This window comes from Pogona vitticeps, chromosome 3 (assembly GCF_051106095.1).
Source record: "Pogona vitticeps strain Pit_001003342236 chromosome 3, PviZW2.1, whole genome shotgun sequence".
Classification (NCBI taxonomy): Eukaryota; Metazoa; Chordata; class Lepidosauria; order Squamata; family Agamidae; genus Pogona; species Pogona vitticeps.
This window is the reverse complement of record NC_135785.1, coordinates 15,981,628-15,995,823: the sequence shown is the minus strand read 5'-3', so window position 1 is coordinate 15,995,823 and position 14,196 is coordinate 15,981,628. Positions and strand designations below refer to the sequence as shown.

Here is a 14,196-nt window from a genome sequence, read left to right as displayed (position 1 = left end):
GCTTTTGTTCAATTAGATCTCAGACGAATACCACACTTAGGTTTTGTAAGCCAATTATCGAACAGTGCAAGCTAATTTGTAACTTTTGGGAGCTGACGGAAACTCTTGTGCTGTGAATCACACTCAACTGTATTACCCTCTGAAGAGTTTTCTCTTCTACTCTCAGACTATCTATAGAAGACACCTATTTCTGCTTTTAGCTGCAATTTTCTGTAATAAGGTCGCTCCCATTACATGGTTGCACATTGCTGTTGTTGAAAATGTATAATTGTTGGAAGAGGCATGCTGTGCACTTAGAAATGAAAAAGGCATTTTATGACAGGCTTAAAAAACAACATCCACATCTCCTTTTCCTCACTTGGTTTGATTTTAGAAATGTGTTCTTCCCTCACATTTAAACTTATGCTAAAAACATTCTTTAGTCTGCTTTTATAAACAGAGACAGAACTATTTGCTTAGTAGTGCTGGGGGAGGGGGAAGAGACATCTTAAAACTGGTTTTTACAATGTTTGAATGGTTTAAACATGTCAGTTTCAGATGGATTATTCACTCCCAGCTCTCTCATTCACCCATTAGTGCGGACGGGTGATAGCTGGATATTTTTTTGGGGGGGGTGCACTTTACCCACCCCAGTTTGGAGCAACAATTGCATTTCCATTTACCGCTTAAGAATGAAGAGTAATGTCTCTAGTAGAAGTAGTAGTGGTTGCTCTTGTAGGTACTGGCACTTTCTGATTCATCTGATTTTTAAAAACCAATCATATATAAAGCAGTTTCATACCACAGAGATCTTTCCCTTCCTTTCCTGCCATTCATGACTCCTCCCAAAATAAGATTGCAATCCTGTATACAGTGACCTGGAATTTATTTCCAAGTAGATATGTTTAAGACAATGCTGTTAATTTGAGCTGAGTACTTAGGTTAGTCTAGCTCCTTTTCATTAATTGTGGACCAGCCTCGGAGATTATAAAGCAGAAAGCATCCCAGCAGCGTATACAGTTTGCCTTTTTCAAAATGGAACTGAAACTGAGTGTTCCTGGACTTGGAGAGAATACCCACATGTTAATCTTTAAAAATGGCAGTCCACACAGAATTACTATAAAACAACGCCTTTTGAAAAAAAAAATCACACCATGCCCTCCCATTGGGACGGCGCTGGATGCTCTGAGAGTTTTTGTCAGAAAAACTGGATGCTCTGACAGAGTTAGGGTTAGGGACGTGGTGGCACTGTGGGCTAAACCGCAGAAGCCTGTGCTGCAGGGTGAGAAGACCAAGCAGTCGTAACATCGAATCCATGTGATGGAGTGAGCTCCCGTCGCTTGTCCCAGCTCCTGCCAACCTAGCGGTTCAAAAACATGCAAATGCAAGTAGATAAATAGGGACCATTTCGGTGGGAATGTAACAGCGTTCCGTGTCTAAGTCGCACTGGCCATGTGACCACGGAAGATTGTCTTCGGACAAAACGCTGGCTCTGTGGCCTGGAAATGGGGATGAGCACCGCCCCCTAGAGTCGAACACGACTGGACAAAAAATTTCAAGGGGAACCTTTACCTTTACCTTTACCTGACAGAGTACCAGCTGCAAAACTCTTGGCAGCCAAAAAGTAAATCACAGATAAACAAATCAACCATAATACCTGTGTAGTTCATTAGAGCAATGCCCTTTTTAAAGCAAGAACAAAAATCCACCCTTACCATGTTACAGTAAATTTGCAATGTTCCTTTTTAATACTTTGAATCGAACAACATGTCAGAATCTCTCTCTTTTTTCATACTCTTCAGCTATGAGCACAAAACTGTCTCTCTATGCAACTAGAACCTAGTTTCTCTGCTGTTTCGTGCATGATCCAGGCAAACCTTAGAATTATTTCCTCACTAATTTCAGCAAGAGAGCTGTGTACAGAGGCCCAGATTTCTTCTACTGAAAGTTTCTTTTGTATGTCCCTCTGTGTTCAATGGAGCTTACCCTTGATAATATTATGGTCTGCCCTCTTACAATATTTAATGGGGGAGAAATCCTCCTTTTTCTATAGGTCTTATACCTGGGTAAGTAACTGGGTAAGTAATTATTCAGGACAACAACCTGAATATTGTTCAATTCTCGCTAGATCCTGCCCTATATTGTGTTTCTTGAATAATGTTTCCTGCTTCCTTGCACTGGTCATTTCCTTCTTTCATTTTCAAATGCATAAAGCTAAGAAAGGAAGCTGAACTGCACCAAGATTTCATACAATGATAATTTAGTTGCTGATATCAAAGGACACTGGTTCCTCCAGGAACAGGTCTTTTGTAAGGCTAACATATCTTAATGGCATATTCAAGACCAAGCCAGCCCAAAACTCTACATTACAAGACAGATAGCTCACAATGATACATCGTTGGTAGGAAAATCCAGATGGATCAAATCTATATTCCTCTTAAGCTTAGAATTCAATATAACTTAAACATTTACTTCTTCCCATTATTAAGGTAGATATTGGGGCTGGGGGAATTATCCTAGGTCAAAATTAATCAATTCTCTTGCTACCCATCATCCTGGATAGGATTCCAGTTGTAAACCATCATAGAAATTACAGTCCAAAATCATTTTGACAGCCACATGTTTCTCCTGACTGACCTTATCCATTCTGTTGATTTAATGACATTCATAGGAAGAAATAACTCTTTTCGGATTTTATAGAAGAGTTGCTTTATTGGTAAAATGACAGCACAATTCTACACACCCATAATCAGAAAAACATCATGTTGAGTAACTGGATGACCATCCTAAGTACTTAAAGTTAAATTGATCAGATGGGCAATAACTGATCTATAAAATATTGGTGATGAAAAATATAGCGTACCATTTTAGTTATTGTAAAATGCCTTTCTGGCTTTCTTGTGTCAGATTTATTTTCTCCACCCACAGTTCCAGAAATAGGTAGGAAAGAGAGGCATGGCTGAATGGGGACGCTTGGGGTGGGGGGTGTTGGCAAGTGCTACATACCTGGGACTCAGTCCCATTAAATTCAGTAGGGCTTATGAGTTAAGCAGCCATGCATAAGGGTGGCCTATATAAATGCCAATGGACCACATCCTGAAACTATGATCGCTTGACACAACATAGATTTTTAACATTTCAGTTTTTAATTTAGAATGGCAGAAAACTATACTTTTATATACAGTGGTGCCTCACATAACGAGCGCACCGTTTAACGATGAATCCGCATAGCGATCTATTTTTTGAGATCGCTAATGCTATCACATTGTGATGTTTCAATGGGCAAAACATCGCATTGCGATGATCGGCAAGCGTTTCGCTTACCGATCTTCGCATTGCGATGTTTGCGGAACAACTGATCGGCAGTTCCAAAATGGCCGCTGGGTGCCCAAAATGGCTACTGCAACCATTTTCGCGCGATTTCCTCGCTTACTGAGGCGGCGAAAATGGCGGCGCTATGGAGGATCTTCACATAACAGTGAGTTTTCACCCCATAGGAACGCATTAAACAAAGTTTAATGCGTTTCTATGGGGTTCCCCCCCCCGCATTGCGATGTTTCTGGATAGCGACGATTAATCCGGAACAGATTAACGTCGCTATGCGGGGCACCACTGTATATAGTTTCTTTCCTACACAAATCTGTCTGTGCACACACCCATGATAAAGAAGGGAAAACCAGACGTCTTGCAGCACCTTTAAGATTAATTGATTTTTATTGTTCATAAACTCTGGTGAGTCCCAACACACTTTTTCAGATGAATGGACTGGCTGTTCTTGATGAGTGGGGGAGGGGGAGGCTAAACCTCCCCCATCACACAGCCATTCTGTTCAGCTGAAGACGTGCGTTTGGACACACAAGCACTTTTTGAAAAGTTAAAAGCAGTTCATCCTAGAGATGCTACAAAATCTCTGGTTTCTCTCGTGCTACAATGGACGAACCAGCTAGATTGTAACATAGATGGGTGCCAATAATTTACATATTGCTTACCCAGGACCACATGCTGTGGCTTATATCCAGATTCTGGTATTTTATTTTCTTTCATTTTTGTTAGGTAAAAGATTTAATTTGCACATCATCCTTCTATGATGTTTAGGTGCATTTGCAGATGGGTGCTAAGCACATATGAACATGCCTTGCAGAGAGCGCCCCCCCCCGTCTGCTCCTGTAAACTGCCAGTTGTTTCCTGCTTGGTGGCCCTTCCCTATTCTGTAGGGGCAAGACGACATATATTGGCAGACAAATAAGATGTCCTTGAAGAATCTCCTTCTCCTAGTGGGGGATATACATACATAAGAGCCAAAGCGTCCAAAGTGAATCATTCAATGGGTATGTGTGACTTGCCCACAAATAAAATTGTACCATTTACGGGGAAACATTTAAGCCCCATTTGGGACTTCATATCCCAATGGTGGGAGGAGAGGTAGAGTTAGGTGTGCTGTCTCTGACGCCCGTCACACATCTCAGGTTGGAGGCTAACGTCCGCAGTAATAAAACTGTAAACAGCAATGTCGTGACAGAGTCTGAAGTGCAGACAGCAAGCAAAGCAAAGCGTGCTGCTTATAAACCGACCCATAGTGCTTCAAGCACTTTCTGCGCAGTTTACAAGTTAATGATGCAGGCTACACATTGCTTCCTCCCCCCTCCCGAGCTGGATACTCATTATACCGACCATAGAAGGATAGAAAGCTGAGTTAACCTTGAGACGGCTACCTGGGATTGAACCCTGGAGGCGTGAGCACAGTTTTGGATGCAGTACAGCAGTTTAACCACTGCGCCACGAGGCAGCATGATCTCAGCTTGTCACCAAGGAGTCACCAAAGCAACACAGGCAAGTGTCTTTATGTAGATCAGCACATCAGTTCTTGCACTTTTTATCTCTACCGAGGGCAGATCTTCTGTAGAGTTTATGGGACTTTTCAAGGCCAAACGTTTTCCAATGTGATATTACAAGGGGGACAGCTCCAGCCATATAGTGTTGCTAGAAAAATCCATTCATCCACCCATCCTAGGTAGTATAGGATAAGGATTACAACTAAGCTCTGCAGGAACAAGAGTTGCTGAGCAGCTGGCAGATGATGTGGGGCTGCCCCTTCTAATTTAAACAAGCAAGCAAACACTGACAATCTGTTCCTGCAAGCCCCGTTTGAGCTACAGCATTGCATGTGGGCTCTACCACGAGTCAGAACCCTGATCAGCCAGGGTTCCCGACTGAGTGAGGACTCGAGATTGGCAGAGAAGCAGGGCAAAGAGCTACCAAGATGGAGAAAATAGGGTGGAGCCCGTCTGCACAGCCTTGGAGCTAATGGGCTACTTGCCTCCTGCAAGCATGCAATTCTAATCAGGTAGGGCTATCTGGACACCCCTGTGAGGACAAAGACATGATCCAAACAATTTTCAGCATCCTCGTAAATCCCATTGATTTTTAATAGAAGGCTTTTGAAGCCTGAACTTGTGCATACTTCTTGAAATAAGTGTGCAACCCTTGTTGTTCAGCAGTGCTTGCTTGAAGTGAAGCAGGCAGAAAACTTAAGCACATACACTATTTAACTCTTCCATTGAATGCAATGGGCCTTTATAGGGTGTTTTTTTATAACTGGATGAAGCCTAATGGACTCTGGCAAGATGGATGGCCACTAATCCTGTAAATAAATTTTTTAAAAAGTTCTCAGCCCCTTGGCACCAGTATGTTCTTCACATCTGAGTAAATACATTGGTATAGTCCTGCATCAAAATATTCTGCAGCCTAGGGAGAAAAGGGGACGTGGTGGCGCTGGAGGGACATGGTGGCGCTGCGGGCTAAACCGCAGAAGCCTGTGCTGCAGGGTCAGAAGACCAAGCAGTCGTAAGATCGAATCCACGCGACGGAGTGAGCGCCCATCGCTTGTCCCAGCTCCCGCCAACCTAGCGGTTCGAAAGCATGCAAATGCAAATAGATAAATAGAGGGACCACCTCGGTGGGAAGGTAACAGCGTTCCGTGTCTAAGTCGCACTGGCCATGTGACCACGGAAGATTGTCTTCGGACAAACACTGGCTCTATGGTTTGGAAACGGGGATGAGCACCGCCCCCTAGAGTCGAACACGTCTGGACAAAATTTGTCAAGGGGAACCTTTACCTTTACCTAGGGAGAAAAGAAAAAATAGTGCCTTCCTTAAAGGCACAGAAGCTGGTGAGACAGCAGGACCAGTCCTGTGAATCCTTAGCACTGTACAATATTACCTGCCCTGAAAACATTGGAACTGGTGTTTTCCAGTTGATTTCTGGAAAAGAAAGAGCTACAGAGACAGAAAACGGCCTATCAGTCACATGTTCTTTTGACCTAAAATAATCCCATGTATTCCCTATGAATATCAAGGTGTGATCAGACGGACATTTGTCTTGCTGTTTGGACCACTGCAAGGATGAGCAGGTTCGCTCCTTTTCCAGGTGACCAAAGATCAGAGGCTACTGTTTCTTAGGTGCAGGTAGAATAATTCCATTTTGGTTTGTTTCCAGAACATGAAATTGTTGGTACTGAACCAAAGCAGAGTTTGTGGCTTTAATTTACCCTTCTCCTTTCAGTTTCCCAATATTAAGCCACTTAAGAAGACAGCTTAGCCCCTTCACAATATTGGGAAATTAAACACTTCCTTTTCCCCTCTGTGGAAGGGTAGAGAAAAGCAGTAAAAGTTTTTTTTTCCCCAAAGTCTCTTAAAATAGTACTGATGTGCTATATAGCTTAGAATGTTTTCTTTAATTGAAAGCTTCTTCCCTGAAGAAGGAAAGTGCAAGGAGGGAGATTGCTGTAGTCATTGTTGTTTTCATAAGGGAGGTGGGCCAAATAGGGTCACTTGTGCTGTATATACCATATGGGTGCAAGGACTGCACCAAATGGCATACCCAACCCCTACCCAACCTCAAATGACCCTATTTACTCCACTCCAGCCCACTCCGATTGAGCTGTGTAGACAAGCCCATGGTTGCATGAGAGGACCATCAACAACTTGTAAAAGTTACTTTTTGGCTCACAGCTGCCAGAATTTCCTAGCCAGCATTGCCACTGCTGGCTATACTAGCTGGATGACTTTAAGAGTGAGAATCTAAAAAGCAATATTTCCAAGTTCTGGGATAATTGCTTTCAGATGATTATTACTTCCTTGAACAAGACAGACCTTTGAGCTGATCCATTCACAGGATCCTCTTCTAGTCTATCACCTTCTCAACCTGCCTTGCAAAATACTGTGTTAAGATGCTTGCCCAGTTTTACTCTAATGCTGCAGGACTTGTTGTAAGTTCTTTTGTCTGGCTGCAGAAACGTAGTGGTTATTATTATCAGAGCTTTGAAAAGTTGCTTTTATAAAACTACAATTCTCCAAATCCTTCAATGGCTGGTGGCCATTTTGGCTGGGAAATTCTGGCAGTTACAGTCCAAAGAGAGAGAGAGAGAGAGAGGGAGGGAGAGAGAAAGAGAAACTTTCGCAACCTCTAGCTATTATTGTCATTGTTAACAATACCAGTAATATTCCATATGTTCCAGAGCTTTACCTGTAATATCTCAATTTGGGGAGGGGAGGTATTAACTTCACCAGGGAAGCTGGTGCAGGCTACAGCCTACTGATCCAGCCCCTAACCTCCATGTATTCTGTACTACTTGCATGGAGCCCACATACAAACGCTTGAACATGTGTGAATTCAAACAGATGGAAACCCTAAAATGTGCAGTCTGCAATGCACGCCTTTCTACTGCACCAGACCCCAGGAACTATGAACATTTTACTTTACACATGCAGACTCAATGCAGACTGTATGCTTGAACGTGTGGAGGCTAGAAGTTGGACCGAAGCTGATCTCCCTTTTCTGTGTCGTCATTGTGCCCTAAACCAGTGGTTCCCAACCTTGGTGCTCTTGGACCACAACTCCCAGAAGCCTTCACCACCAACTGTTCTGGCTGGTGTTTCTGGGAGTTGCAATCCAAGAACACCTGGCTTACCCAATGTTGGAAACCACTGCCGTAAACAATCCAAAATGCACGAGTTGAGGCTTTCATTACACACCAAGTTTTGTGAGAATGCACAAGCTGTTTAGCTTGCTTCACCTGGAAGAGCCTTTCTCTGTAACTCCAAACCTTGTATGTTTATACACCAAAGGCAGCTGGTTCAAAAGGAGACGCCACTTACCTTCCTTACCTCACCTCTTTGGATCTACAGAATCATTATGGGTTAGGTCAAGACCCCCTTACCTAACATTTTCACTGTTTGCCTGTTGTACTTGTCCCTGATGGATGTCTTCGGCCCAATGTCCTTTTTTTTCCTCCTCCAGAGTTTCCTCACAATGAGGCTGTAAAGGACAGTCAAGCAAAACACAGGTAGGAAAAAAAAGATGCTAGATGTCCACACCATAATAGTCAGGAGCCCCGACTGGATCGCATACTCTGTGGTTCGGCATTCACTGGTGTCCAATGGATCAGTCCCGTTCTCATGCTCCACCCCAACCAAGACAAAGATGGGGCCTGCGCTGACAAAAGAGACTGCCCAGAGCACCAGAATAACCAACTTGACTTTGCCCTTGGTGATCACCACCTTGGCCCAGAGAGGAAAGCAGATGGCAAAATATCTCTCCACGCTCAGGGCGGTGATATTGAGGATGGTGGAATAGGTGCAACTCTCGCTGACAAACTGGAAGAGCTTGCAGAGAACATTCCCAAAATTCCAGGGCCGGTACTGCCATAGGCGGAAAAGATCCAGGGGCATGCACAGAAAGATCAACAGATCTGAGAAAGCCATGCTGGAAAGGTACAAGTTGGTGGTTGTCCTCATATCTTGGAATTTGGAGACCACTAGCATGGTCATCATGTTTCCGAGAATCCCAATCACAAAGAGGAGTCCGCAGGTGACGGTGACGGCAGTGAGCAGTGGCACAGGGAAAAGATGCAGAGGGTACTCAGGCCACGTGTCATTGTCGTAATCCATGACAAACGGCAGGTTGCTGTTGTTGCACATCCCTAGGGTCTAAACCGGACACATTTAAGCTGGTAATCCCATGGGGGGGTGTCACATCAGCTGTTTATCATGTCTGGGAGGAGCAAGGCAATAGCGGCAGCGGTAAGAAGGGGTGTTAGGTACCCGGCAGGTGCTCTAATACAAAGAAAGAAAGAAACCAAACTAAGTCATGAACAACATGGGGGGGAAATACATCAAGGTAAAGCAGAATTACAGACTCCGACTTCCCTTGAGGCCAAATACGCAGTTGATTAACTAAGCCATCCGAAAGAGAAATCTCCCCAGTTTGTAAGAATGCCTCAAATTACTCATAGGTTAGTTCACATGTAAAGTTTATTGCTTGATCACTCCACATTCAGTGATGTCTGCCAGCTGCCGGAGATGGCTTCCTAAAGCACCCCTCAGAAAAAATTACAATTTATAGTGTGTCAATTTTTTCAAAAAAATGTCTTGTGGCACCATTAAAATCAACAGCTTTATTTTCACATGAGCACTTGTGGATTATAATCTCTCAGACATCTAAAACATGTACTCTCAGTCCTGCAAGATATTCTCCCTCTCTCTCTCTCTCTCTCTCTCTGCTGCAACAATGTCTGACCTTGTGAAAATGGAGGAGGATGCAACACGCTATCTCTGTCTATGGTGGTCCATTTACATACACAAACCATCACCCAATGGATGCTGCAGCACTCGGGCAACAAATACATGAATGGGAACTGGGCCATAACATCAAAGACTCCGTAAAATCTCTGACTAACTTCCTTTCCCAAGGTGAGATCTTCTATGCACATGCCATCTGCCCCTTCCAGCCCAGAGCACAGGTAGCTAGAGAAAATGTTGATAGAGACCATTTGGACGTTCAAGCCATGCCACATACAGCATGGAAGACACACACCACGATCACCACTATTATTAGGAATTCCCCTCTTTGATTTCCACAGGTACACCAGATCATCAGTGTTCATGTTGTACAATGGTACAAGGGCAGCCTTTCCCAACCTAACACCGTCTTGATCCATTTGACTACAACGCCCATTGTTCTCAGCCACTATTGCTGGGGGCCAGTAGGGTTTCAAACCCGAGACATATTCAAAAAGAGAAGTGTGAAGGCTGAATTACACCTGCTGGACTAACCAGAGTGATTAAAGTTCAGCACCTGCCCAGGTCACTGGCTAACTTGCTTGGTCATTTTTTGCTCATAAGCCCTACCTTACAGGACTGTTGTGAAGAAGGAGGTACACACCAACAAGCTAAGTGAGCCCTTTGAAGAAGAGTAACTTAGGATCAGATCATTTGTCAGCAAAGCAACTAATCATAATAAAGAAAAACGTAATATATCTGTTAATATTAAAGGTGCCACGTGACTGTCATTTTGAATGAAAGGTGTGGCGGATACATGCAGGAAATTAAAAAAAAAACAAAAACAGAAAAGGAAAGCAGGCATAGAGTAGGCGACGCAGTCACTCACCTGCAAAACTCTTCCGAACCTACTTGGAACTTTTCAACTCGCATCAAAGACACGTGTTTGCGTGTTTAGCCACCCATGTTTTTATCACCGCCACTGTTTATTCACCCTTGAGCAATGCGCACCAGCCATCGCAGCAAAGCGACCATCGCTACAAAACAGCGGCTGAGCGACAAGACACCCGGCTGGGAGAGCGAGTTCGCAATCCTGAAGCGGCGCCTCGCCTGCCTACTTCTCACCCGGGAGAAAGCCCCGTTGAACTCTCTGACACTTAACTTCCTTGTATCCATACAGGACGACGGGATCGCAACCTTTATTTGAAAGGGATGGGATTCCCCTATTAGCCGCTGTAACTATAGTTCTTTAAAAACAAAAAGCTGTTCGGGGCAGAGTCAGGCATCTCGTTTCCCGTTCAGAGATCTAACGGGCAAAGGGGGCAAAATATTGCCTTGCAAAATACAGTATTGAAAAGATGCCGAACCCACGCCTCGGCCTCCCTTCACCTGGGAAGGTCTGCGTCCCAGCTCCACCTTTCCTCCTACCGGCGCCGGGGCCCCCCTGGCAGAACCGGCTCCCTTTGGGGCGAAACTCGGGGGGGGAACCCCGCGATCCGCTTGCTTTGCCCCCCCCCCCCCCCGCGGCTGCCAAGCCGATGCAGGTTTCCTTAAGGACCTGGTCCACGCGGCTCCAGGCAAGGCGCCGCGGAAAAGGGAGGACGAGAGAAGGGAGGACTCGAGGAACGCCGAGCACGTGCAGAGCGCTTCCTCCATCGCCCCCCCCCGGGACTTCCAAGCGGCGCTGCCAAAATCTGAGGAGAAGAAGGACTTGCAAACGGGACGAAAGGAAGGAAGGAAGGAAGGGCGAACTTACTGGCAGGATACGGCCCAGGCACCACCATTCTCAATAGGCGAGGAAGGGAGCGCCAGACACCTGCCCGGCGGGGAAGGCAGGATCCGAACCCACTCTCGGCGTTTGAAGCCTGTGCCCGTCGAGACGCCACCACGTCCCCTCTGCCGGCTCGGCGGTCGTCTGGAAGGCGGCGGAGCGGCGCGGCGGCAAGAGCCGGCTCCGCCCCCCCTCGCCCCCCCGCCTCTATTGCCGCCCCCCACCCCCGCCGCCGCCGCCTTTGGGTGCAGAGGGCGAACAGATCCCCCGATCACCCCTCAGGAGAGAGAGAGAGAGAGAGAGAGAGAGAGACGATCGCAGGCGTCAGGGGCGAGGTGGGAGGTATCTCAGAAGGAGGTCTGTATATAAGGTGGCTGAGGTAGGGTCGGGGTGTCCCTGGGTGAAGGGGAGGCCGCGGGTGGGCGCGTCAAGGCGCCTGTGAGCCGAGATTTGGCATCGCGCTCCTGCATTCATTCCCTTCCTTTCCGGCCTCGATCCCCAAGGCGTCCCGGCGCGCCGGAGCGACAGATGATGCGAACACCTCAAAGATGCGAATACATCGAAGCGCCCGGAGAAAGTCAGCCTTCGACAACAGCAGCAGCAGCAACAACAACCACAAACAGCAGACTAGAGGGGCGTTGTAAGGGCTCGAACCCACGTTAATCGTTCCTACCGTAGACCCACTGTCAACAATGAGGCAACGTGAGGCGGCGACGATCCGATCCCAAATGATCATGAAAATAGTCTTAGAACTGCAAGATTGGAAAGGGACGCTATGGATCATCGCGTCCAGGCCCGGCCAAGGAGGCACATAGCGGGGAATCGAACTTCCAGCCTCTGGCTCCGGCTCAGTGGTACTTAAACCACGGAGCTATCCAGCAGTAGGACTTCTTCAGCCTTTTCCGACTTCTTCCCCAAATCCCAGTCATGGTTCAAGCGAAGTTGCTTTTGCCCTGGAGGGATGAGAGGAGAGAAAGGAGCCCCCCCCCGCCCCCCAATAAGTTGTTCCAAAGGTTCAAAAAGGAAGCGCAGCCAGCAAAAAGGGTGGATGTGGGTTGGAAAGAGCGGGATGTGGTGAGCTGTTAGGGTGAGGCAGGATCCGCAGGTCAGTCTGCTGAAGGAGGTCTGGCTGGACAACTGTGTGCTAATTTGCAGACTTTTGGACAAAGAAGGAGCTCCTGAAAAAGGATTGCTGAGGAAAGAAACCGGCCGGCTAGGGGATTTTGGGATTTGTCATTCAAAACAGGAACTTTTCCCCAGGCTTAGTGAGAAGCACATATTCTGGGCAAGCCCAAGGGTTGTAGTAGTTGTGGGGGGGGGGAATTACCTGGGGAAAAAACAGCTACCAAGGGGAGGAGAAGCAGCAGCAGGATGAAATCAGTCTGGTGAGGATTGAGCCACAGCATCAGCAGTATGCTGAGAAGCTGGTGAGAGGGGCTGGAAAACTTGAATTGTGGTGTTGTAGGAGACTCTGGAGAGTCCCCTGGACTGCAAGGAGTACAAACCTATCCATTCTGAAGGAAATAAGCCTGAGTGCTCACTGGAAGGACAGATCCTGAAGCTGAGACTCCAATACTTTGGCCATCTCGTGAGAAGAGAAGATTCACTGGAAAAGACCCTGATGTTGGGAAAGTGTGAGGGCAAGAGGAGAACGGGACAACAGAGGACGAGATGGTTGGTTGAAGCGACCAACATGACTTTGACCCAACTCCGGGAGGCAGTGGAAGACAGGAGAGCCTGGCGTGCTCTGGTCCATGGGGTCACGAAGAGTTGGGCATGACTTAATGACTAAACAACAACACTTCTTTACAAATGAAAATGACTAAATTGAGGGTAGTGTATTTTGGACATCACATGAGATAGTGAGAATCTCTGGGAAAAACAATGGCACAGAGCTAGTCTAGGTGGAACACATGGTTTCCATAACAACGAGTAAACTGTTAAGCATCCGCTGTCCCTCAGACCCCATGTCCTCCTGCCAGTGTTCCCTACTGACTCATACTGATCCTACGTAACACAGATCAGAGCCGGCAAATGTTCGCTTTAAAGAAATAATAATAATAATAATCTAAAATTCCCAGGGGAGCAAAACATGGACTAACAGAAGCTGGGCCTCGGAAACTGTGGGCAGCAACCCTAAAGGCCTCTTTCCTCAGCCAGAGGTGACAGTTAGACTGTGGCCTAAAATTTAATAAATGCATCTCACATCCCCCACAGCGGTGTGCCTTGGGGGAGTGGGGTTGAGAAATGCTGCCCCTAAAGACACTCTCTGCTCAAACCAAACTAAAGAACGGTCCTCTCCTATTCTTCCCATTACTTCTGGGAGGAAGTTACATTGGCAGCAAGTTTTCCTTTACAAAAGTAACTTCTATCCCTTTCATTTATTATTCTCTCTCTCAACCCATCTCTACCCCAGTGCCAGAGAAGCCTGTTGCCTCATAATTTGTTGTCATAGAACTATGTTTGAACGTAAGTTGTGAAACATTATTTTATTCATCCAGTCGTTAAAAAAAAGACTACTAGGTGGCAAGGAGGATGGGCAGAGGGGGAAATCCTATCTATCTATCTATCTATCTATCTATCTATCTATCTATCTATCTATCTATCTATCTATCTATCTATCTATCTATCTATCTATCTATCTATCTATCTATCTATCTAAACAAACAAACAAACAAACAAACAAACAAACAAACAAACAAACAAAAAATACTTCCATTAGTTCCTGAGAAAGCAAATGGGAGCTGGACTTATTTGGTTACTGAATTTAACTCTTTTTGCTTTTGCCGCACATGCTTTTCTACAAATTGTGTCCTAATGGTTTACCGTAGCCCCATGGACTCACAAGAACACTATGTGCTCATGCTGCTTTTTTTTTTAAAAAAATG

At 45.8% G+C, this 14,196-nt stretch overlaps 1 protein-coding gene across 1 annotated transcript in view; it reads right to left on the bottom strand.

The window, feature by feature from the left end:
- Positions 1-11,484, bottom strand: part of GHSR (growth hormone secretagogue receptor) — a 28,358-nt gene extending 16,874 nt beyond the window's left edge. The window contains exons 1-2 of the mRNA XM_020793825.3: positions 11,294-11,484; positions 8,199-9,093 (exon numbers count right to left, since the gene is read on the bottom strand). Of these exons, the coding sequence (XP_020649484.2) occupies positions 8,199-8,958 (760 nt within the window). The 5' untranslated portion in view covers positions 8,959-9,093; positions 11,294-11,484. The remainder of the gene's footprint in view (positions 1-8,198; positions 9,094-11,293) is intronic.
- Between the last annotated feature and the right edge of the window lie 2,712 nt (positions 11,485-14,196).